Source organism: Ciona robusta, chromosome 1, assembly GCF_009617815.1.
Source record: "Ciona robusta chromosome 1, ASM961781v2".
Lineage (NCBI taxonomy): Eukaryota > Metazoa > Chordata > Ascidiacea > Phlebobranchia > Cionidae > Ciona > Ciona robusta.
In genome coordinates, this window is record NC_143235.1 from 14,953,111 (window position 1) to 14,977,663 (window position 24,553).

The following is a 24,553-nucleotide window of genomic DNA, read 5'->3' on the forward strand; positions in this document are numbered from 1 at the left end:
GTTTGGAAACTCTTACAAACATAGCAACTGTCGTTGGGCTGAACCTTACGGAACCACGAATCCACGAAGCGGAACCCGCGGTTGACCGCGACCTTTATTTGCTCTATTGTTAAAACTTACATGCAAATGAAGAACCATTGTTCAATGTTTAACAATACTGGTTCCTGTAAAAGTGACGCAATTCGGTGCTGGGAACTTATTTTTCACATATATATTAACTGTATTAGTGCCATCAGCATTGAAAATGTATTATTTGCGCACCGTTTATTAGAAGTTACACTTAAAAGATTACAATACGTACACATATGGTACTGTGGGGTAAGAATAATATTCCGTAATTCATAATCGTGCTTTGGACACAAGAAAATAATTTTTTAACGTTATGTCGTGAGAATTCGGTTCTAAGTCTGTAAATATTCTTTGTTTACCACCAAATGAAGCGGTAAAAGAAAATGAAAACATAAACCATCTTACCCCAACCTACTATATTCCAGAAAACTTTAAAATTTGTGTAAATTGTTGTCGTTATAATTAGATAAAAAGTAAATTCTGGGACGATTTTTTCCTGTTACATTAATTTGATTTAAGTTTGGGACCAAATTTACAGTACCTACCAACTTTTTTTGTGGTACAGTATGATCCGTGCAACTTATCTGAAAATAGACTTTGTAAATATACAAAGTGATTGTGTTTTGTCTGTTGAGTTAATACGGTCGTATTATAAAGTTAAATAGAAGATAATGAAGGCGTCAATGGTTTAAAAATTGTTCGAAAATATAAACAAAATGGTGTCTGTTCCAAAACGTAAAGAAATTTACAAATACGAGGCTCCATGGACAGTTTACGCCATGAACTGGAGTGTGAGGCCAGACAAGAGGTTTCGGTTGGCTATTGGAAGTTTTATTGAGGAATATAATAACAAAGTTCAGGTTGGTTTTATTAACGTGTATGTCGTATATATAGTTTGTGTAATAACTTATAAATAAATACCTTTTTTTGCCAATAAATTTTACTATAGAATAGAGTCATAATGTCTGATTCATAACAAAAGATACGAACTAGTGCTTCTTCAGACTGCAGAGTATGGCAGGTTCGCGCGCGATTTTTTACAAACTTTTGGTGATGGACGCCATAATTTGTCCCACGCACGCCAATTAATTAAACAATTAAAAAAAATCGTTTTAAATTAAGTAGGATTTCCTATTGTGGCTTGGAAATGTACGTGGTTTGCACGCCTTGATGATAGCACGCGCACACGCGAAATGCACGCGCCAGATCTCTTCATGAACTGCCATACTCTGCAGACTGAGTGCTTCTCAACCCCTGGGTCACCGTTTGATTTGGTTGGGTCGCCTACTACAGTGGTTCACAAACCCTTTTGACTGTTTATGTAAAAGTTAAATATTTTAACGAACACTCACAAACATTTGTGTAGAATGTAGTTTTAGGTTTAAGTTACCAAAGCTTTGTTATTAATTGTTAATAGTTTGGCCCAAAGTGTAGGAATGTAAACCATGGTTGTAAAGGTTCATACTTTATAATCATATCTCCCTAATTTTACTGATTATATCTTTATTATAAGTCTTGTTTTAAAGACTACATTGTCGCTATGTTTCGTCTTACATTTTAAACCTTTTTTAATCTTCGTTACCATAATTTAAGATACTGTGGCGTATCGTATATTTATTATACCACCTTACGCGATCAAACCATATTGCAAAAAGCTGCGGTTCACCTCCACAAAACTTGTCACACCTAAAAAAAGAGAAGGAAACGTGGCGGGCACGTGACAAAGTAGTACACATACACACGCGCGTTTTAACAAAATAATAATAATAATACGGTGCCTTCTCTGCCTCGAGCGAAGTCGAGTTGGCGCGCAGAACATACACTACAGCGCGTTACATGTGGAACCACATCACCAAAGAGCGCTACAACACAATTAAAAGTTTTTATTGTCAATTAAGATCTCACAAAGTTGATTGTTTGCACACAGATCGTGAGCCTGGACGAGGAGAGGTCAGAGTTCAAGGCTCGTAGCATGTTCGATCATCCGTATCCATGCACGAAGATCATTTGGATCCCGGATAAAAAAGGGGTTTTCCCCGATTTGTTGGCTACCAGCGGTGACTACCTTCGACTGTGGAGAGTGGTGGGTAGGGGGTGGGAGTGGGGACGTGTAGAGTAGTGGTTGACTTGTTGTATTGGGGTGTAGTGGGTAGTTGAGAGTGGTGAGTTGCGGGGTGTAGTGGTTGTATTTGGTGGGCAGCACCAGTGGGGTGTAATGCAGTAGGGTGGGTAGTGGGGGTGAGTTGTGGTGTATTTTATTGCAGTTATCACCGAAAACATCATTACCAAATGTTCATTTATTCACAGGTGTCCGATACCGAGACGCGATTAGAATGTTTGTTGAACAACAACAAGAACTCTGACTTTTGCGCCCCGCTTACAGCTTTCGATTGGAATGAAGTTGAACCAAATTTACTCGGTTGGTTCGTTGTTTTATCTTAGATTCATAATAATCATAAATTGTAGATTGTAGTGTAATGCAGTTATTGTGGCAATAAGTAATAATAAAACATCCTTTCAAATTGTTTGATAATATAAAATGTTGTAGTACTATTATTTGGTTCATTGTTTTATCAAAGTAATCATAAATTGCAGTGTAATTAAATGTTAAACAATTTCTAAAAGACAAGTTTTTAGCTAACACTAGCAAATATAAGTATTAAAAAATATATATATAATATATATCTAAAAGAAAAGTTGATCTGTTAACTGCTTGTTCATATAGAAAGCAGCTCAAATTACGTAATACCGCCTTAATATTAAAAAAATTGCTGTTTTTACAATTGTTAGCACAAAAAACTTAAACCAGAAGTTTTTTATTGTAATATTATAACAAGCTTCCAAATTGTTTGAAAAATTAGATCTTAAAGAAAGTGTGATTTAGTTGTTAATATATTTATATACATAATAATATTATGTTATTTAATATTCTGGTAAAATAACAGTCATAGCCTTATCATAACAATTACACAGCTTGTAACTTGTTTACAAAAGCCTAACCAGTATACCCTGCAGTTAAATATGAATCACCAAACAAACACTCCAATATTCAATCACTAATATTGTAATATTACAGACTTTATTTATCGTATTTTCATGGTTACAAACCTGAGCACCAAATTTTTTAAAACACAGGGGAGGCAGGGATAGTTAGACACACAAAACTGATTATTGTGTTATTGAAATTTCCAGGGTAGTCCTGTCTGGTGCATACCCTTTATTATTAAATCCTACCAACAGGTACAAGTTATCAAAGTAAAATTTCAAAGTAGTTCTTTCTACCTATAAATTTATGATTACATTACATTAACATAATTAATGCAATTAGTCAAGTTAGACAAACTATCCTGGAAAACCAATCTATTTTAAATTTCCTATGTTTACCAATTAATGCAGTGCAAAAAGTCCTAAGCGCTTCTGCCCCTACACATATATTCATGGTTACACAACATTAACACACCCACCCACAGGTACCAGTAGCATTGACACCACCTGTACAATATGGGGGTTGGAGACTGGTCAAGTACTTGGGAGAACTAATGTAGTTTCCGGGCATGTGAAGACCCAGCTTATAGCTCACGATAAAGAGGTATATGAAGTACGGTTTATATTATGTTCGTCTTTATTTTACTATATAAGTTTAGTTGCAACAGTTTCGCTTGTTTTTATCCTGTTTGTTGTTCATAAAAAATGAAAAAATATTCACTTACAAAGTTATATACGTAATAACTTAAGCGGGCACGTAGTGTATGAAGCAGAATATGTGTTATAACGACTGTCGTTTTCGGCCACACAAGGACTAATAAGTTACATTTATTTATTTCAACAAATGTTTTGCCCACCAAGTCATTACTATGCCCGATAACACGCCATGGAACCCTTTATGTATAAAATGATTCAAATAAATCCATTTAAGTTACTCTCATACTGTACAATACATGTGTGCGGTACTGGTATAGTTTGAAATCACTAAAGCATTTAATCTTAAAAAGCTCAGCTGCTTCAAACTTAATGAATTTCAAAGCCGCCTCTAACACAGCAGTGTTAACTTATTGTAGATTGTATAATTCACTACTAGACCAAGTGTTTATGACATCACACACACTTATGACATCACACACAGGTTTATGACATCGCATTCAGTCGAGCAGGAGGTGGACGGGACATGTTTGCATCGGTTGGGGCAGACGGCTCAGTTCGAATGTTTGATCTTCGTCATCTTGAACATTCAACCATTATATATGAGGTGATGATTGTTGTGGGGGTTGTTCAAATAACATTTACCATAAATAAAGATGTTAAACTAAAAACAACCTCTTTTTACCAAAGTATTTTTGGCCAACTCTCGCCTAAATCTCAGTTCTTCTGTTATGCTCGCTGTAGGACCTCACCCAGATAGAATAGAATGTGCATATACAATGTTGGAGTAATGACCAACTCTGGCACCAATCCTCACTCCTATAAAAAAGGGAATTTACAAGTATATATATATATAATATACAATAAACATATAGTAAAGTAAATTGGTTTGTTTAATGCCTTTCACATTAATACGATCTACCCACAGGACCCCACCCACCAACCCTTGCTTAGATTATGTTGGAACAAACAAGATCCAAACTACCTTGCTACAATGGCCATGGATGGTGTGGAGGTGATTATGCTTGTATTTTATCTATAAATGTGATACAACTAGTACTTTCCTTTTACCAATGCTTAGATAATTAGTCTTATTTATTATATCATATGTTTTCATTATATAGTAGGTTGCGGTAAGATGGGACACCTTTTCAATATATTTTCCCATCCCTTTTGGTAGTAAACAAAGAACCTCACGACTCCTATAGGCCGTTGTTAAATGTTTAAAACCTGATTAGGATATTTAGATATTATGTGCTAAAGGTGTCCCATCTTCCCCCACCCTACTGTACGTTTATGTATTCTTCTGTTTCATGTGTTATATATATATACATCGTTATAACCCATATTAATGTATAGGCTTGTTTGTAATTAACATTACGACAGTATTTCTAGCTTGAATACTTTATGTAAATAAAGGTTGTCTTGTATCAATATTAGCAGTTAAAACATCGAACACACCATTTGCATATAAATCCTTTAATCATCACACTTATGCTGTGGTTGTGTAACACTTCAACTATTTAAAGTTGAACAAAAGTTTTTTCAGAGCGTCAACCATAATTTTTGTAAACTTAGAACAAATACTTCTTTGAAACCATAATTGTAGCAAACTTATAGTGTGGAACATTAGAAACATATGCAGTGTGGAGTATATGAACATTGATATTGCATTAACAATGTAATGTCTTTCACACACCGTTTATCCATTGCGAGATTTAGCGACTTTTGTTTTGCTGCTAAATTCCCTTATCTTCGTTGTTTTAGTTAATATGAACATCACTATCATATTTAGAGATAAATAACTATTGTTTTATGTTATTGTATCCAGATATGAAATTGTGGTTTCTAAACATCAGGTTGTTATCGTGCAGGTTATTATTCTTGACGTGCGAGTACCCTGTACACCGGTTGCCAAGTTAAACAACCATCGTGCTTGTGTGAATGGGATCGCGTGGGCCCCGCATTCATCATGTCATGTCTGCACCGCTGGTTAGTTCATATACTTTGGTTTTACTTGTAAATTAAATTTGTAAATTAAATAAATTAAACTATGTAAATTATTTATTCTCACATCGGGCAACGCAGTCTTATAACACGGGTGTTCTGTTTTATACACCTCATGTCCGCTTACAAGTTACCACGTATGTAACTTAATTATTTTCGCATAACGGGGCAACGACAGTAGTTATAACACAGGTGTTCTGTTTCATACACCTCATGTCTGCTTACAAGTTACCACGTATGTAACTTATTAATCCTCGCATAACGGGGCAACGACAGTCGTTATAACACAGGTGTTCTGTTTCATACACCTCATGTTTACTAGTTACCATGTATGTAACTTTGTGTCTTACCCAAGGACATATAGGCCCACAATTTAAGCAGCTTTAAACATTACTACACCCAGCATCCTTTGATTACAATTATTGGTTGAACTGACTAAAGAGGGAATGTTACCACCAGCACATTGTGCTATGGTGACTGTGACATTGGTTTTGTTTCACCTCCAACAAGTAACACATGTGTTGTATTGTGTCTTACATGTGCCTGTCACTATTATTAATATGAATTCACTTCAACTGTAGGCGATGACCATCAAGCGTTAATATGGGACATACAGCAAATGCCACGAGCCATTGAGGATCCAATACTTGCTTACACAGCAGATGGGGAGATTAACCAGATACAGTGGGCTGCCGGGCAACCTGATTGGATTTCTATTTGTTACAACAAGACATTGGAAATCCTAAGGGTTTGAATCAGTGTTGCACAATTTTTTATTTTTATATTCTGCCACATTTTCATTTGGAAACACTCTTAGGTTGCTGTGTTGAGTGACTATTGTGTGTGTGATGTCACACTGCATATATTCCTATCAATAGTCATGTATTGTGACATCACTGAAGGCGTGATTGTTGTTTTGTAAATATTTATTTTATAAAAAAACTCAGAATTATGACGTCTGTTAAGTCGGCCACATTCAAAATCCTTTGTTACCTAACTATATATATTGTCTGTCGTACAATACTACGTACCGCAAAATGTAATGCGCTCAAATAAAAGGACTTTCGTAACAAGAAACATTAAAAACTTTATTAAACTTTGCAACACACAGAAAATTTAAACCCTTTGAAAAAAAATCGTGCAAATTACCACGCAACGAATATTTACGAATTGTTTATATTATTTCTATTACTAAATTGCTCCAGTAAAGTTCTTCCCCTTATCCATTCTAAGCTTTAGTCCCATCCTATCTTGTTCCCCAACCGTTTGTTTTCCTTCTCCAACCACTCGCGAAGTGGTTTAAAGAACCTTAATGTTGACCCTGCGTTCATATGACACGAACCTGTCAGCTTATGCAAGGTATCACTCCAATGCTTACTGCTTCCCATGGCTAGCATATCTCTGTAGAAAGAGTGAAATAATATAGAATGTAAAAGCAAGGATCTGATTAATCAGAAAAGATTATTATTTACTTCTTCCATAAGGATATACAACCAGCATTTCACTGGAAAGAATAAAGTTTACATTTATTTAACTCTTTAAAAGCAGAAGTGGAGTTTAAATTAATTAAAACAGGATATGGTTTATTTACTGCAGTTTCCCGTTCCCAGAATATCTTTGTATAAAGGATAAGTGAATTTAATTTATTCCCGCATGGCAGGTAAAAACTTAAGGGATATCAAGAAAAAAAGTTATAGCACAATTGTTCTAAACAATAACAATTGCAATTAATTGTCTTGCCCAAGGACACACACCAACAATGGCGCCAGCATGAAGCCTCGAACCCGTACCCTCAGTTCCAGAGGCCAACGTGACCGCAGTACAACACCTAACAACCAATATTTACCTGAATTTTTTCCCGGCCACCTTTGAACCCTGGAAGTCACACAGATGAAGGTCCCCCTTATGTCCGGCTAACTTGCACAGGCTCTCATAGAATTGGAACTCAAGGATGTGGGCGACAAAATATCTGGAAACACTGGTGTTAAATATCTGAAAACACTGGAGTTAAATATCTGGAAACACTGGTGTTAAATATCTGGAAACACTGATGTTAAATATCTGGAAACACTGGTGTTAAATACATGGAAACACTGGTGTTAAATGTCTGGAAACACTGATGTTAAATATATGAAAACACTGGTCTTATATATCTGGAAACACTGGTGTTAAATATTTGGAAATATTGGTTTTAAATATATGGAAACATTAGTTTTAAATATCTGGAAACACTGGTGTTAAATATATGAAAACACTGGTGTTAAATATCTGGAAACACTGGTTTTAAATATCTAGAAACACTGGTGTTAAATATCTGGAAACACTGGTGTTAAATATCTGGAAACACTGGTGTTAAATATCTGTAAACACTGGTGTTAAATATCTGTAAACACTGGTGTTAAATGTCTGTAAACACTGGTGTTAAATGTCTGGAAACACTGGTTTTAAATAGCTGGAAACACTGAATTGCAACAGCAAGCAAAACTAAGTCCACAAAGAATCGTAAAAATGTGAAACACTTGACCAAAGAAAGTTTCAAGAAAATATCTGGAAACACTATATGGAAACTAGCTGGCAACACTGGATTATTTGTTTCAAAAGATTGTCTGGAAACACTTTATCTTGCAACATTTGGCAAAAAAATCGTCAAAACTTACCTTGAAAACACTACAGTAAAATCGACCGAGCAACACTGTTTGAGTATTGATACTGTAAGAATTTTGACAGAAAAAAAGCTATTTGGAAACACTGGGCTAATATGAAAGCTACCTGACAACACTGTTTGAATGTTGATACCTTATGTATGGGGTTCCGCTGGTCACGTGGTATTTGGAGCCGGGGTCAAAATCGTGCTCGGATCGTGGTACCGGGGGCTTAATGCCTTGGTATTTCATTCTGTTGAATAATATGCTTAAAACGCTGAAGCTATTGCAGTGTGTAGATAAGCAGGCATGGCTATTGGTTGGTTTGGTCATTTATATCCTCATGGATGGGAACTTGAGTGGCTTATCATGGTTGCCACACCCATGCCCACAGTCAAGTTGCTGAAGCTATTGCAGTGTGTGGATAAGCAGACATGACTTTGGGTTAGTTTGGTCATTTATATCCTCGTGGGTGGGAACTTGAGTGACTTATCCATGGTTTCCACCTCCATGCCCACAGTCGAGTTGCTGAAGCTATTGCAGTGTGTGGATAAGCAGACATGACTTTTGGTTGGTTTGGTCATTTATATCCTCGTGGGTGGGAACTTGAGTGACTTATCTATGGTTGCCACTCCCATGCCCACAGTCAAGTTGCTGAAGCTATTGCAGTGTGTAGATAAGCAGACATCACTTTTGGTTGGTTTGGTCATTTATATCCTCGTGGGTGGAAACTTGAATGACTTATCCATGGTTGCAACTCCCATGCCCACAGTCAAGTTGCTGAAGCTATTGCAGTGTGATGATAAGCAGACATGACTTTTGGTTGGTTTGGTCATTTATATCCTCGTGGAGTCGTGGGTGAAACCACTATACACAACCCATACTTACTTTTTCTCCCACCACCCAGCGTTTAAGTTCTTGTTCGTTATCTTTCCACTAAACACGTCCCACCTCCAGTTTTCAAGCGAGAGAGAAAAAGGGAAGAAGGCAACTTTCTCAAGCGCTCTTCGTAGAAGGAAGTTGATGTTTTGCTCTGGAATTATTTCGATGAATGTAACTTATTTATCCTCACATGGTGGAGCAACGATGGTAGGTATAACATGGGCGTTTTGTTTCATACACCCCGTGCCCACTTACGAGGTACGACGTATGTAACTTGTTTATCCTCACATGGCGAGGCAATGGAAGTCGTTATAACACACGTGTTCTGTTTCATTCACCTCGTGGCTGCTTAGTGCCTATTCACTGTTTGAAGCAATTGCCGTTAAATGTTTTGCCCAAGGACATATACGTACGGACGCAATGGTAGCAGCATCGAGCATTAAGCCCTGCTCCAGCACAGATTCGACCCATTACCCCCAAACACGTAACCTTATATAGCACCAACTTACGATACTTCGTGTTCGAATCCACTTCCTTTAAAATTCCAAGTTTCTTCAGATGCGTTGGGTTGATGACTGACAGCGCTGCAGTGTCCCCTATCGCTTCATGGAAGCCAGAGTTTGCCCCTGCCTGTGACGTATAAGCAGTTATTATTACGTTACAATGCTTCAACACAGTGGTTACTAATGGGTAGTCCAAATTATCACCCATACAGAAATACAATCATCCACAAAGTAACATGAGAGGTAACTTGTTGGCAAGCACGATGTGTATGAAACAAAGCACTTGTGTTGTAACGACTATCGTTGCTCAGTCATACAAGAATAAACAAGTTACATACGTGGTAACTCGTAAGCTGGCATGAGGTTTATAAAACAGAAAAACCGTATTATAACTTCTATCATTACCCCGCCAAGCGAGGATAAATAATTTACACCCATTCATTTTATACAACATACCCGAAACTCTGGTGGTTGAGCTTCATTGTAAGCGAGGTAATATTGGCAATGTCCCATCTCGTGATGCACCGTGTAAAGGTAGTTAGCATTGACCGCAGCACACATCTTCACCCTTGGTTAAAATATACATGTGACATTATAGACTTAGGTTATTTATCGTTGCTTGAATATTATTTATCTCTTCGTTGGATTTGGCCGCAAATCGTTAAACACGCCATAAAAGTGGGGAATTGAAGCGACAAAACGACAGTCGTTAAAACACAAGGATGAACAACATTAACATTTTGTCAAACTACGTGCACAATTAACTCGTATTGTACTGTGGGGTAAGATGGCAACTAAATCCCAAAAATTCTAATTGTGTGTTTTTAGCATTTAAATCACTCACTTTTTAGTCGTGGGGGAATCGGTTATTTAAATCTGTAAATTCTCTTTTTACCACCTAAGAGTATATGAACGTGTCCCATTTTACCCCATCCTACTATATTCAAAAATTTCCAAACCTGACATCCGTCTTGTGTCCAAGGTTCCAAGCTGAAGCATAACAAACCACTGATCGGTTCTTTGGTCGTGTAAACATAGATAATTCCCAAAACGTTTTCGGCATCGCCGGTAAACCTGTGCCGCAATATATAGTTGTTAAGTAATGAAGTGATGATATACGAAAGATATAGTAGGATGGGGGAAGATGGAACAGCATTGAGACATGTTCTCTAAAAATCCTGATCGTGTTTTAAACAATTAACAACGGCCTATATGAGAGTCAGTTTTAAAATTGTTTGAATGTTCTTTATTTACTACGAAATGGGACAAAATAAACAAATAGAATGAAAAGGTGTGTCCCCACCCCTTTGTCCCCACCCCTTTGCCCCCACCCCTTTGCCCCACCCCTATAATAGTTGTGGTATTCGGATTGGGGGTAAATATCGACTGGTACGCATCCATGCTGGTTTCTACACCCAATCAAATTAATCTGTTACGCCTTAGTTTGGTTAAGTTGGATGCGTCGTTTGATAAAGGCTGTCCACTTAATTATCTGTATTTTGGTATTTTAAGGACATATACCTTTCTGAAAACAACATCGCATCGTTTATTGTTGTTTAAAGAACAGTAGAATATAGGTACGCTATACGCGATCTTGGCCAAAAAAATCGATACCAACTAAAGGTTTCTTGGTTCGAATCTCACTGTCGTGACTCACCAATAGATTGATAAAAGTTATCAGCAAGCACGAATAGATCATGTGTCGTGTAATTCTTCTCCTTCATTCCCTTGTTGACTTGGAAAGCGTTCACATTCGGGTATGGCTTTGTGATGTCATAGATGTTAAGCCACGACATTGCCCAGATTTCGCCTGGATTTAAAACGTCATCAATTACGTCACTTTTTAAAAAACTCGCGGGATAATAAAGGTAAAAAAAAGAAACGCGAGGCTCACAAAACGTCACCATTTAGGTCATTTTGGGGATTTAAAAAATCAAAAATAGTTCTGTAGGGTAAGATGGTTACCGTTATAAAATAGTATCTCGAATTTCCTGGTCGTGTTTTTACTAATTAACAACAGCTTTTAAAGTTGTGAGTATACGGTTCTATATTTTAATATTACGTCATTTTTCACGAAAAGGCGCGATTTATACAGTCTGTTCAATTACCACTAAGTGTCTTGCCCGAGAACACATACACCCATAATGGCACCATATATTACATACACATCACTTACCTAGTATGTTTGCTGGTATTGGCCCCGTTAAGTTAACATGGTTCCCATACTCCTGGTGCAGCTTGTACCTCACGTACGAGTGTAGTTGTAAATAGAAAGGACGAAGTTCGTCCCATAGTTTGTTCACAACTTGTTGCAGATCTGTCAGCTCATAATTAAGCCTCCAGTATGCCCCTTCATCGTGGTAACCTGATATAAACCGTATGTTCAGTTACCTCTACTTATACCTATATAGTAGGGTAGGAAAGTCGGGACACCTTTAGCACATGTAATAGTGTGGGGGAAGTCGGGACACCTTTAGCACATGTAATAGTGTGGGGGAAGTCGGGACACCTTTAGTACATGTAATAGTGTGGGGGAAGTCGGGACACCTTTAGCACATGTAATAGTGTGGGGGAAGTCGGGACACCTTTAGCACATGTAATAGTGTGGGGGGAAACGGGACACTTTTATCACATAATATTAAAATATACTGATCGTATTGTAAACAATTACCAACGGTCTACACAAGTCGTGCGGATACCGTTTTATAATTCTTTAAGTTTTTTCGGTTTACTTTGGTTTACCAATTGAGAGGAGAAAATAGAATGACATGGTGGACCATCTTACCCCAATATAATATAAATAAACATTGCCCATTAATAATTAATCAGCACATTGATCATTACCATTCTCGCGTGCTCCTATGTTATTGATCTGAATGATTCTTTCCCAATCCGTTCGTATCTTCGGTCCGATCGCATCTCTCCACCCTTTCCATGCCCAAACCAGTTCACTGTATAATGATAACATAGGTTTTATTTATATTTTCAAAAACGATAGCGAAGATCATGTTATTTAAAAAACGAAGAAAAGAGAATCAACAGCAAAACAACAGTTATTTAAATACGCTATGGATAAAAAGTGTGGGAAAGAATGTCAGTAAAAGCGTGACTTTTGCACCTAATATAGACTTCTCATATAGTTGTAATAACAATGATATAAATAACATTCTATATGGTCGATTAAATCTATACCTTGCATCGAAATGTGCCTATTATTTAGCCAAGAATGTTTTGCGCCGTGATTTAGTGGTTAGTTGGTCCCATAGTAACCGTATAGTTACCGGGTTCGAGGCTCGATACGTCTACCACTGTTTGTTTACTTAGGCAAGACACTTGTTGGTAATTTCTTCAAACCCTGTGGTCACCAATAAATTTGTAGCTCATACAATAAAGGCCCAAATCAACGTCCCAATAAAACAAAACACCGGTGTTATATCGACTTTCGTTGCCCCGCCACGCGAAGATAAACAATTTACATTCGTTAAGCAATTACCCAAACATATTTTACGCTTTAAACTTCCTAACCCCAAATTATTTCTTCAATTGTTCGCCGGGCGTCTTAATTTATAACCATATCCCATTACTCCGAGAAACCCAAATATCAAATTACCGCAAACTGACCAACTGGAATGAATTGTCAGCTCTAATACGCGCCCTTATTGCACATGCACATTCTATTGGCAGCCGACCGCGTGCATGTGTGTAATCCGGGTTTCACGCCTGGCGCTTCCAATGCCCTAGAGTTTACACATTAGACGTAATACTTGTTCATAAATCACTTAGTGTGGATTGCGGCCAAACATAAGCTTTTTTGTCCATATATAATACTGTGGTTCGAATGGATACTGTTAGCACATAGAATCCCATATTTCTTAATCATGCTTTAACGATTAACAGCGTTCTTTTAAAGTCGTGGGGACACGGTTATAGAATTCTGTAAATGTTCTTTGTTTTCTGCCAAATGGGACGATAAAAGAGAAGGAAATAAGGTTCGTTCTACCCCAACCTACTATATATACATGTCCCATCTTACCCCAACCTACTATATATACATGTCCCATCTTACCCCAACATACTATATATATTTGTCCCATCTTACCCTAACCTCCTGTATATACTTGTCCCAGCTTACCCCAACCTACTATATATGCATGTTCCATTTTATCCAACCTACTATATATGCATGTCCCATCTTTCCCCAATGTACTATATATACATGTCCCATCTTACCCCAACCTACTATATATACTTGTTCCATTTTACCCCAACCTTCTATATATACTTGTTCCATCTTTCCCCAATCTACTGTATATACTTGTACTATTTTACCAATACCCACTGTATATACATGTCCTATCTTACCCCAACCCACTATATACACACCCCACCTATAATTCCTTGACTTAGCGAAGAGATTGATGAGTCCTGGTTCGTACATAAGACACTTATGTGGGTGGTTTGGTCGACAAACTTTCGCTTTGCTGTAGATTGATGTAATCCTGTTTCGCTTCAACACAGCTTCCCTGTGGAATATATTACATAACATGTAGTAGTGTGGGGGAAGATGGGACACTTTTAGCACATAATATTCAAACATCGTGTTTAAAACAATTAACCACGGTCCGTGGGAGTCGTGAAGATACGCTTTTATAATTCTTTGAATGTTCTTTGTTTACTACCAAATTGGGCGAGAAAATAGAATGAAAAAATTGTATTAATAATACAATTTTTTCTACACTGTATTAATAATGACAGTAACGTTGGTATGATACTGTATTAAAAATCAACGTTGGTCAACACCAAAAAAGGTGTCCCATTTTTCCCCACCCTCCTATATATTATATCAACATAATATAACCTATTAAGATATGCCATAATTAACTTGGGTATAAACCATGGGTTTCTGGTCCGTTTAAATACAACATGCCAGGTCATATGTACAATGCGGTTTTATGTTTTAACCGAAACGTTTAAAATGAAAATTGTATAAAACATAATTTCTATTTTAAAAAACGATAGCGAAGTCACATCAATTAAAGCGCGATAGAGAAGGGAATCAACAGCAAAACAACACTCGTTATACCATGGTGTGAATAAAAGTGTGGAAACGAGCGTTGGTTAAAAAGCTTTGACGTTGAACCCAACACGAGGTAAAAAATCGACCACATTTTCCCAACGGTGTGAATTATGGATGAAACAATTCACTTTGTGATGTCACACCCGAGTAGTGACATGCCTTTATTACGCTTAATCATATTACTTTGTGCGGCGACAATTTTGAAGTAATCAATTTAAACCAAAACGAATTAGCGTGCGTTTCTTTAAGGGACTCGTCATTTCGTTGCGATAATCTAAACAATTCTAGACTAAAATAAAGGCGTTTATTTTAAATCAAGTTGACAATATCTTGATAGACTACCAAGATAGCAGCGTTCGCGTCAACAGCGAAAAATAAAATCCGGTCCTTTGTTCATTGTAGCGTTTGTGTATTCTAATCCCGACAAATAATGATCATCGGAAATTTATGAAATTTGTCGTCAAATCGTGGCTGTGTATGCTTTACAACTGACCTTCGTTCACATGCAATAGCCACGAGTTACTTCCTATGTTTTACTGTGAAATAGGATGAAATTTCTTTAGCACACAATATGCAAATATCGTGATCGTGTTTTAAACAATTAACAATGGTCTATGAAGTCGTGAGAATACTGTTATATAGTTACGTAAATATTCTTTCTTGTGGAATGGAACGAGAAAGTAGAATAAAAATGTGTCTCGTCTTGGCCCACTATACTATATATAGGGTTACTTGTCCGTTGTCCTTTTAGATTATCAATGTTATAAGTCTATACACTCTATTTAATGGGAATTTTTAATCGCGATTTTATAAAGACGGGACACATTTTTCATTCTGTTTTTTTGTCCTATTCGGTAGTAAACAAAGAACATTCAAAGAATTATAAAACTGTATCTTCACGACTTTCATAGACCGTTGTTATTTGTTTAAAACACAATCAAGATATTTGGATATTATGTACTAAGGTGTCACTTCTTCCCCCACCTTACTATTACTAACCAAAAACTGTAAAAAATAATAACTGAAAATTATACTAATAAGTTCATGTTATATTTTACATCTGATATACCACATGTTCTACCACATGCTGATGTACAAGCAACCACACAAACTCACTTTCGTAGTGCGGGTTCTTTACAAGAACTTGTCTTCCGTATGCTTTTTATCATCCTTGTTTGAGCGCAGTCTAAACCGTTCAATCTAAACTTGGTGGCCGCCTTCTGTTCCTTGATCAACCAATTCGTGAAAGCTAATGATACCTTTATGGAAATAATGCAACGAGATAATAGGTTAAATTAGGAATTGTAAAATATAATATTAATAAGTTAATATAAACAGCCTAAGTTTATATACAGTGTGGCGGGGTAAAATGACACCTTTATCACATAATATCCAAATATCCTGATCGTGTTTCAAATAATTAACAACGGTCTATGGAGGCCATGGGGATACGGTTTATAATTCATTGAATGTTTTTTATTTACTACCACATGGGACGAAAAAATAGAATAAAAATTGTCCCATCTTTCCCCAACCTACTGTATTAATAATGACAGTAACGTTTTTTCCCATCATTCTATAATAAATACACAAGTTCATATTAGTATAAAAAGCCAGCCTCAGTGCTGGGGTAATAAACCAAATCTGGTCTGGACCCTAAATATTCCCATATACCTTTGTGTGAATTTGAGTGTTGTGTTTCGTTAGATTCGTCTCTCGGTTGAAACCTGCCAACCCATTCTTGCGCCGCCATTTTTCCAAATTATCTTGAAAGACGCGAAGAAACCGCGATACCGCTTGTTGATCTGTTGTCACGTTAAAATGTTTACTTGTTACGTCATTGTACCTACTGTTACGTCACTTACTTGTCTCGGCGCTTCGCTTTCTTATCTTGGATGTATCTCTTTCTCCTTGTTGAACATCTGGAATGAAACTACGTAATAACTACGTCATTATTACATCACGTTATACGTCATACCTTGTATATTTGACACACCAATCATGTCGTCAAAAAAATCGTCTTTTGCTTTCTGTGACGTCATCTCATTGTCATTGGATGCTGTGACGTCATCTAATCCATCATCAAGACCTTGAACACTTGTCAGGGCGTCACTTGTTACGTCAGATTTCAGGTTATGACGTAACAATCCATCGGATTCTGTTATAACCGGCGAGCTTCCCTTTATATCTGGTCGCTTACACATACTGCACTCATATGTGGTTAATACTTGTTCAGATTCCCACTGCTCGAGGAAATCTTCCAAGTCGAAGTAAACCCCGTTGCATTGTGTCGCAATAATCAACACAATGAAACAAACAAACCTCATCGTCCTGTAAACAATAAACATTGTCACATAAACAAGTAAGTTCTTGCTTATAACTTGAAAGCGGGCACGAGGTGTATGAAACAGAACACCCGTGTCATAACGACTGTCATTGCCCTACCATGCGAGGATAAATAAGTTAAATACATGGTAACTTGTAAGCAAGCACAAGGTGTACAAAACCGAACACCCGTGTTATAACGACTACCCTTCCCTCTCCACACCATTCAATCAATTATTATACAACTCATATAAAAGCTATAACGTCAACACATCCAGTAACTGCAAGCATCGCATATGGTCGGTTCTGGTAAAAGACAGCGCCGTTTCCGAAGTCACACTGATTGAAACGCGTGGTTTCTAAACCTATAGACCAAGTATTCACTGAGCCGCACCAACTAATGCGAACCTATTGCTTCCGTGTGGACGGCACGATAGCAACAATAGAACGCCTGTGTCCCGTTACTCTGCTTGGAAGTTTTAGGGCTAAATATATTTTACGAAATAATAGTTCGTCTACCTTGTGACGTAGTTGATTACGTCATGTTATGTGTGATGTCTTTATTTATTTGTAGTTTAAACTTTAGATTCTTTATTCTATGTCTAACTGCACATCGTTAGTTTTATCAGCAGGCAAGCTGCTTTTTAATACTTTTTCCCAGCTATAGTTTTACCCAAAGCATATTCGCGGTTTGCTGCTAATCCTCTTTGTTGTTTTAATTAATTTGTTCTTCGTTACTGGTTTAGATTATATTTCTCAGTGGGCTTTCAATTCACGACCATAAAGTTGCCAGAGTTCGTATACTTACTATACTAATATGTCGATACACGGACTATGTTACTTTGATACCAGCTGTTTTGCATCTACATTTCCGCTCTTAATAATGTAGCCAACAAAGCTGCGCGCAGCAAAATCAGAATCAACGGTATTACTGCTTTATCGCATTTAGCATCTTGGTGTCTGGGTTTGGTTGGGTGGTACAGGGTGTGTTTCCGCATTGACTCCACTGCTGTACTCCGTCTTACCCAATGGATTAAATAATAGCTCATACCAAGCTAAACAAATAATCGAGTTCTTTATTTGACAACACACGATAAAGAGACGAGACGAATTAAGAAAGGACAAGAGAGTTCGAGACACAAAACAGAAGTATTTTAAAACAAGAAAAAATTAGTTGCTGCAAAACAAAATTCGGCTGTTCTCGTGACTAAGGCGTATAAGACAGATGGTTCCTTACAGACCAAGGGGAAATTGTGACAGGGCTTTTGGAGCTAAAACATAAACACCATGAATCTCACCACAGCGTCGATAATACAATATTGTTTATTATAAAGACTTTAATTTGCGATATTTTGAAGTTAAATCTATCGCTTTTATACAGTGGGTACTAGCTACTAGAGTTAAAAGCCTATGTTAAAGCGCGTTTGATACTGTAGCCGCACGCGCACACGGTGCTAAATCAGGACTGGCGTATTATATACTTCTTAAGACCTAACGCCTGGTATTGACTTACACAGATCTTATTTTAAGGCACATATACCGTAATCCTTATCCAGATAGTGTAGCAACCACTGGACTTGCAGCACGGACTCTGAATCCGCCAAAATATTCGATATTTCGCTTTTGAGGAACTGTGATGTGACGCTGGTGTCATCCGATCTAACGTCAATGAATTTCACAGGAAACTCGTAATAACATTAACGTAATGTTCGCTGTGTCTTTGTTTTTATCAGGTTTTAAGCCCATACATTGTGTTATGCAAGAAATCGAATATGAAAGAGGGGAAAAACATTCAAATAATTGAATGGAAAGACTTGGACAAAAAGAAGTTTTACACAAGCGGTCTTATTTTGAGTGGACTACTTCGTTTTACAATTTACCCGGCGAATTTGATTAAAACAAGATTGCAGGTTCGTTGACTTATGTTCGTTGACTTATGCCATACTCTAATATGCCGACATGACGTAGCACAGTATTATACTTTATGCTGTAGCATTACAAAATTGCTCTGGCTGTTCTGGTCCATACATGGGATAATGATACACGGTAACACCTTGTGCCCGCTTACAAGTTACCATGTATGTTACTTTGTGGGTGATTGTTTTCTGTATAGCTGACAATTTGGACGACCCATTAGTTACCGTTGGGTTTAGTATTTAAATAAATTAAATAAAGTATTATTTTTTCAGGTTTTAAACAATACAACAAAGCGCTTAAACACAAATTTGCCATAAATTTTAACCACATGCAAAATAAAAAAACCTTTAGTGTCTATTGAATTTAAGATATAAAGGAAAAAAATCAAGTGTCATTCCGGTGCTAGTAAAGAATCCTCCCCTACCTTATTTGCTAATCCCCTAACCACCAACCTCTAACACTTTCCACCAGCCTATTCTGCTATGTACCGAAGGATTCTTTACTAGTGCCGCCATTCCTTTACAGGAGAAATAATAGGACAGTATACAACTTTGCCTTTAACTTTTAACATTTGGTATGCCGTTTAACAATGAATATTTTCCCCTTTAGGCACAAGAAGGTAAAACAGCATACAAAGGTTTGTTCGATGCCTTTAAACAAATTGGAAAGAAAGAAGGAATCAGAGGTTTCTATAAAGGGTTCCCTATCAGTCTTCTTCAAGTAGGTTGATATTTATAGTTTTTAAGAATATTTTATTAACTTCTTCACAACATGCAGTATTGGTTTACTACAGGGATTAACCATTCATAAAACATTATTTCTTTCTTTTTTATCAATAAGCAAGTTTTAACAACTGTTGTTTTACCGTTACTACCCGTCTTTTCGCTTTTTACCAACTCTCTTGTTCTTCGTTATCGTGACTGAAGAGACGAAATAAATTTCATTCATTCAGGAAAGCACGTTAAGTCGCATCTTATGGACAAGGATCTTTTGTGCACCAATTATAAATTCCCATGTTATAACAGCCTATTGGTGTTTTGCCACATGCATATTTTCTTGCTAATTAATCAACTTTAAAGTATTTGTTCTATGGTAAATATTAAATATTATTTATTATTCTGTAACAGTTTAATCTTTCTAACACTGACACTGTATCACCATTTGAAGGTGTTTTTTATTGTTATTTCTTTATTATCAAATTTTGGGTGAAAAAATTATCCCTATGTTCTCTTTAAAAAAAAAATCCTAATTTGTCTTCTTTAATCTTCTCTCCTTGAAACCTTGTTTTTTCTTCTAGGTTGTAGCTGGTCAGCTTTACATTACAACTTATGAAGCAAGTAAAGAAAAACTGTTTAGTAACCAACATATTTCTGTACAGGTAAAAGTTTTTAATGATATATCGATATATTAATATATAGTTACATTAAACAATATATTAAAGTCATAAAGTGAGGTGACATGGGTGTCTATATGAATTTACTCATATGCCATTATTATGGGCAAATAATGTTCTAGCCACTGTGCACTAAAAGTATATTAGGATAAGGTAGATATATTGTTTTAAAAAGGGAAATGTACGAATATAGTAAAATTTTAAAACTTTTTAGAATAAGTCAATAAATATGTTGTGTATGTATATGTGATGTACGTCAGTGATATGCTGATTATAATACAACAATTTCTTCACCAAATTGACACTATATTGATTATTAGTCAGGACCATGAGTCCACGACTGTTTATAATTTTGATATTTGATGTTTGTCATTCATGTTAAAGGTACACGTATAATGTATATGTATATATATACATACATAAAGCTTGTATGTACATTATAACATCGTACCATAATCATATTCACCAAACCTGGGGTGGCAGGGTAGGCAGGTCTCTCCCGATTTTTTTACATTGAATTAATGAGTAAACATTACAACCAATAAAGTGAAATTTGTTTCAAAAAATTGTGTGTTTGACTATTCCTACCTCTCTATGATTATAAAAGTTTGGCGCCTATGACCGTAATACATGATTAAGTGTCACTTATTTATCCTCGCATGGAAGGACATTAACACGTTAATCAGTGCCCTAGTTTCTTCTGCGTGTGCTTGATTACGAGTTGCCACGTGTGTAACTTTGTGGGAGAATGATTGTTTTTCTTGTACGGCTGACTGTTTGGACAATCCATTAGTAACCACTGGTTTGGAACAATCATAGTTAAGCTTAAGCATAATATATTGTTACTTTCCAAAAAACTACGCTTGTTTTGTAAAACAGCATTTATGGCATTTAACTGTAAGTGGCGTCTTAATGTTCTCTATATAAGCGTCTTGTCCTATATTAACTTAACTATACTAAATTCCGTTAATCTGACCCTGATCTGGTGCTCATAGAGTTGAACGATTCTTGTGTAAAAAATACATTAAGGATCCGAAAAGAAATGTAACAGACAATTGTATAATAACAGATATACATTTCACCTTTAAATATAACATATTTATCCCCACAGCATCTGCTCGGTGGGTTTGCAGCATCCACTGTATCACAAACCATCATGGTTCCTGTGGATGTTATATCTCAACATCAACAAGTACTTGGAGCTCAACAAAAGATGACTACTGTTGATATCAAATCAAAGTGAGTTACATAGTAAGAATGTGGATTGGTAGTTAAATAATGTATGTATGTCCCTAAGACCAGAGGATACATGATCAAGGCTCTACCCTGCTACCATTGTGGATGTATGTGACCTTGGGCAAGACCCTTAACGACAATTGCTTTAACCTATCTAAATTTATAGATAAATACAATCATTCAACAAGTTACATAACTTGTAAGCTGGCACTAGGCGTATGAAACAGAACACCCGTATTTGTAACAACTGTCTTTTCCTATATATTGTTATTTAACTTTTCACATAATTTTATCTTTTTCTCCAGGGACCCTAAAGCGGTTAGACGATCCAAACCAAATTTCATCGGTCAATCGATTCGGATTTCTCAACAAATAGTGAATACTGAAGGTTTGCGTGGTTTGTACCGCGGTTACCTTGTATCACTTCTCACCTATGGCACCAACAGCGCATTATATTGGTTGTTTTATTATCTTTACTCTGAACTAATTGAAGACGTCTTACCTCATTCCGATCATTCAATGCGTGAACCCATGCGTATAGTAACAGCTGGTCTACTTGGTTCAACAACTGGCATCATATTAACTAACCCGCTGGATGTTATCAGGACAAGATATCAATTACAGGTGTGTGGATGTGAATAAAATGCTTGTTCATCCCCTGTTTTTCTGACCTGTTGGATTTGTGACTTTCATGTATTAACCATTTAATAATTTCATTTAATAAATAATCACCCACAAAGTAACATACATGGTAACTCGTAAGCTGGCACGAGGTTTTAAACCCGTGTGATACCGACTGTCGTTTTCCGGCCCACGAGGATAAAGTAAATTACATTCATTCATTCACCCAGTGTTTCTGCCACTAAATCAAAAATTTGCAAATTTTAACTTTTAATCTTTTTTCTTGTAATGGTCTATTGGATTTCTAATTTCTATTTTGTTTATGCCTTTAAACCTGAGGTTCTTAAGTTTTATACTGATCCTCAAATAAGCGGTCCTTTCCCAGCTGGTGACCAGTGGATCCTTAAAAAACAATAGGAATATATTTGTGGTAATAGTCCAAATGATAGGGTGTTAAAATGTTTATTAGTTCGAATGTTAGGTGCGCCTGTGCCTCTACAATTTTTGGTTGACATCATATGGTTTAACAACCCTGTATAAGCATACAACTAGGGATGCACATTACAGAATAATTAGGTATTCTAGGATATCCTAGAATACTTTAATTCGAATCTAGAATTCCGAATCTAGAATTTCGAATCTTTTTATATTTATAGGAAAAAAAAATTTTACCCACAAAAGTCAGTTTATTGACCTCTCATAACAGCCTTGTTGGATCTTGAGTTGTAAAATGATCAAAAATTGTACTATTGGGTAGTTTTTGCGTCATGAAACGTATAGCAGGCTATGAAAAGACGTTACGAAACGTTTACTCTCGAAAGTCCCACAAACACAAAAATATTTTTTTCAAAATTAATAGGTTTCAAAAATTGTTAATATAGTATATGAGATGACATGTAATGACGTCATTTAACAGAATACCGAATCCCGTAAATAGATTCGAATACAAAAGGATTCGAATCTCATGGATTCGAAATTCTGTAATGTGCATCCCTACATACAACATCTTTTACTCTGATGTTAGGTGTACATACAAATAAGCAGAGCCATTCGCCACATTATTCAATCAAGTTTATCTATATTTGACCAGCAGCAACATTACACCAATAACAAAAAAAAAAATTGTGACACCTATCTCTTTGATTTATTTTTTCCAAATTTACCTATGCCTTTATTTATTTCAATATCCTTGTTTACAGATTCATGGCAAAGGAGAAAGAGCAACTGCTTGGTCAACTTATAAATCACTTGTTGAAAAGGAAGGTTATAAAGGTCTTTGTAGAGGTCTAAGTGCTCGCATTATACAATCATCATTTAATTCGTGCGTCATAATACTGGCTTATGAATACATCAAGAAAATCAGCAGAAAGAAGAATGTGACAGACTTTGCAACAATTGCGAGCACAGATGGATTGTCTTATGGTTTTCCTGGTGATCTACAGGAGTTAAAACGGGAAAAATCATAAACATTTTGATGAAATTGAACTGAAAATTCAATTCACTGTGATAGCTTTACTAGAAAAGACATTCAAACGCATGCGCGTGTGTTTTAGGTAATTCTGTGTTCTTATTTATTGTCTCCAGTCCTTCGTGTAATTAATACCTCTCAGGTATTTGCAATTCTTGAATTAATTTTATCATTTTTTTAATGTTTACCCCCTAATGCAAATCTGTGAAAAGCACTTGGTGTGTTTTTCTTAATTTCAAATAAATGGCATCAGTATCGAGTTGGCTTTAGTTAATAAACAAAAGGGAAGATCAGATAGATTGTATTTGATAATGTTCAAAGCAGATCTGTTTCTTGGTCTGGTATGAACTTAAATTGCTACTTCAGGCTATTAGGTTTTTTTAAAATATCTGTAAATATAGTAGGTTGGGACAGGATACCTTTAGCACATAATATACAAGTGTTAACAATGGTCGGGGGGTGTCGTGAGAATATGTTTTTTTTTTATTTCTTTGAGGATTCTCTGTTTAACACTAAATAGGACGAGAAAATAGAATAAAAGGTGTCCCATCTTTCCCCATCCTACTTTATATTTCAAAGGGTGAAGCATAAGTGGCCTATTTATAACTTTGTTTGTATTTTGGATATAAGATCAACAACATCGGATATACTGCAAAATACGTATTTACGTAAAATTTTTGATGTATTGACCAGGGAAGGCCATCGGGTTTTATCTTCTTTTAAAAAAAAAACCAGCAAACATCATGCACGCAATCACCTATCGGGTTTTATCTA

General features: G+C 36.3%; 3 protein-coding genes across 3 annotated transcripts; 2 read left to right on the forward strand and 1 right to left on the reverse strand.

Annotated features, from left to right (window-relative positions):
- Positions 1-648: 648 nt before the first annotated feature.
- On the forward strand, positions 649-6,801 carry LOC149743648 (DDB1- and CUL4-associated factor 7). Its single transcript, XM_089874153.1, has 8 exons — positions 649-929; positions 1,997-2,152; positions 2,377-2,488; positions 3,540-3,658; positions 4,193-4,315; positions 4,637-4,723; positions 5,583-5,700; positions 6,297-6,801. The coding sequence occupies exons 1-8, from the start codon at positions 786-788 to the stop codon at positions 6,467-6,469; spliced, it is 1,032 nt and encodes a 343-aa protein (XP_089730279.1). The 5' UTR covers positions 649-785; the 3' UTR covers positions 6,470-6,801.
- LOC149743649 (angiotensin-converting enzyme-like) lies at positions 6,778-17,174 on the reverse strand. The gene is made up of 15 exons (XM_089873885.1): positions 16,798-17,174; positions 16,685-16,741; positions 16,494-16,624; positions 15,936-16,078; positions 14,131-14,265; positions 12,587-12,693; positions 11,919-12,107; positions 11,400-11,552; positions 10,702-10,816; positions 10,199-10,310; positions 9,749-9,869; positions 9,246-9,390; positions 8,512-8,610; positions 7,562-7,684; positions 6,778-7,116 (listed from the first exon to the last, which is right to left on the reverse strand). The coding sequence occupies exons 1-15, from the start codon at positions 17,165-17,167 to the stop codon at positions 6,951-6,953; spliced, it is 2,166 nt and encodes a 721-aa protein (XP_089730011.1). The 5' UTR covers positions 17,168-17,174; the 3' UTR covers positions 6,778-6,950.
- Positions 17,175-18,823: 1,649 nt separating this feature from the next.
- On the forward strand, positions 18,824-24,038 carry LOC149743650 (solute carrier family 25 member 44-like). The gene is made up of 6 exons (XM_089874141.1): positions 18,824-19,054; positions 19,671-19,781; positions 20,359-20,439; positions 21,566-21,693; positions 21,996-22,314; positions 23,511-24,038. The coding sequence occupies exons 1-6, from the start codon at positions 18,917-18,919 to the stop codon at positions 23,775-23,777; spliced, it is 1,044 nt and encodes a 347-aa protein (XP_089730267.1). The 5' UTR covers positions 18,824-18,916; the 3' UTR covers positions 23,778-24,038.
- The last annotated feature ends 515 nt before the right edge of the window (positions 24,039-24,553 follow it).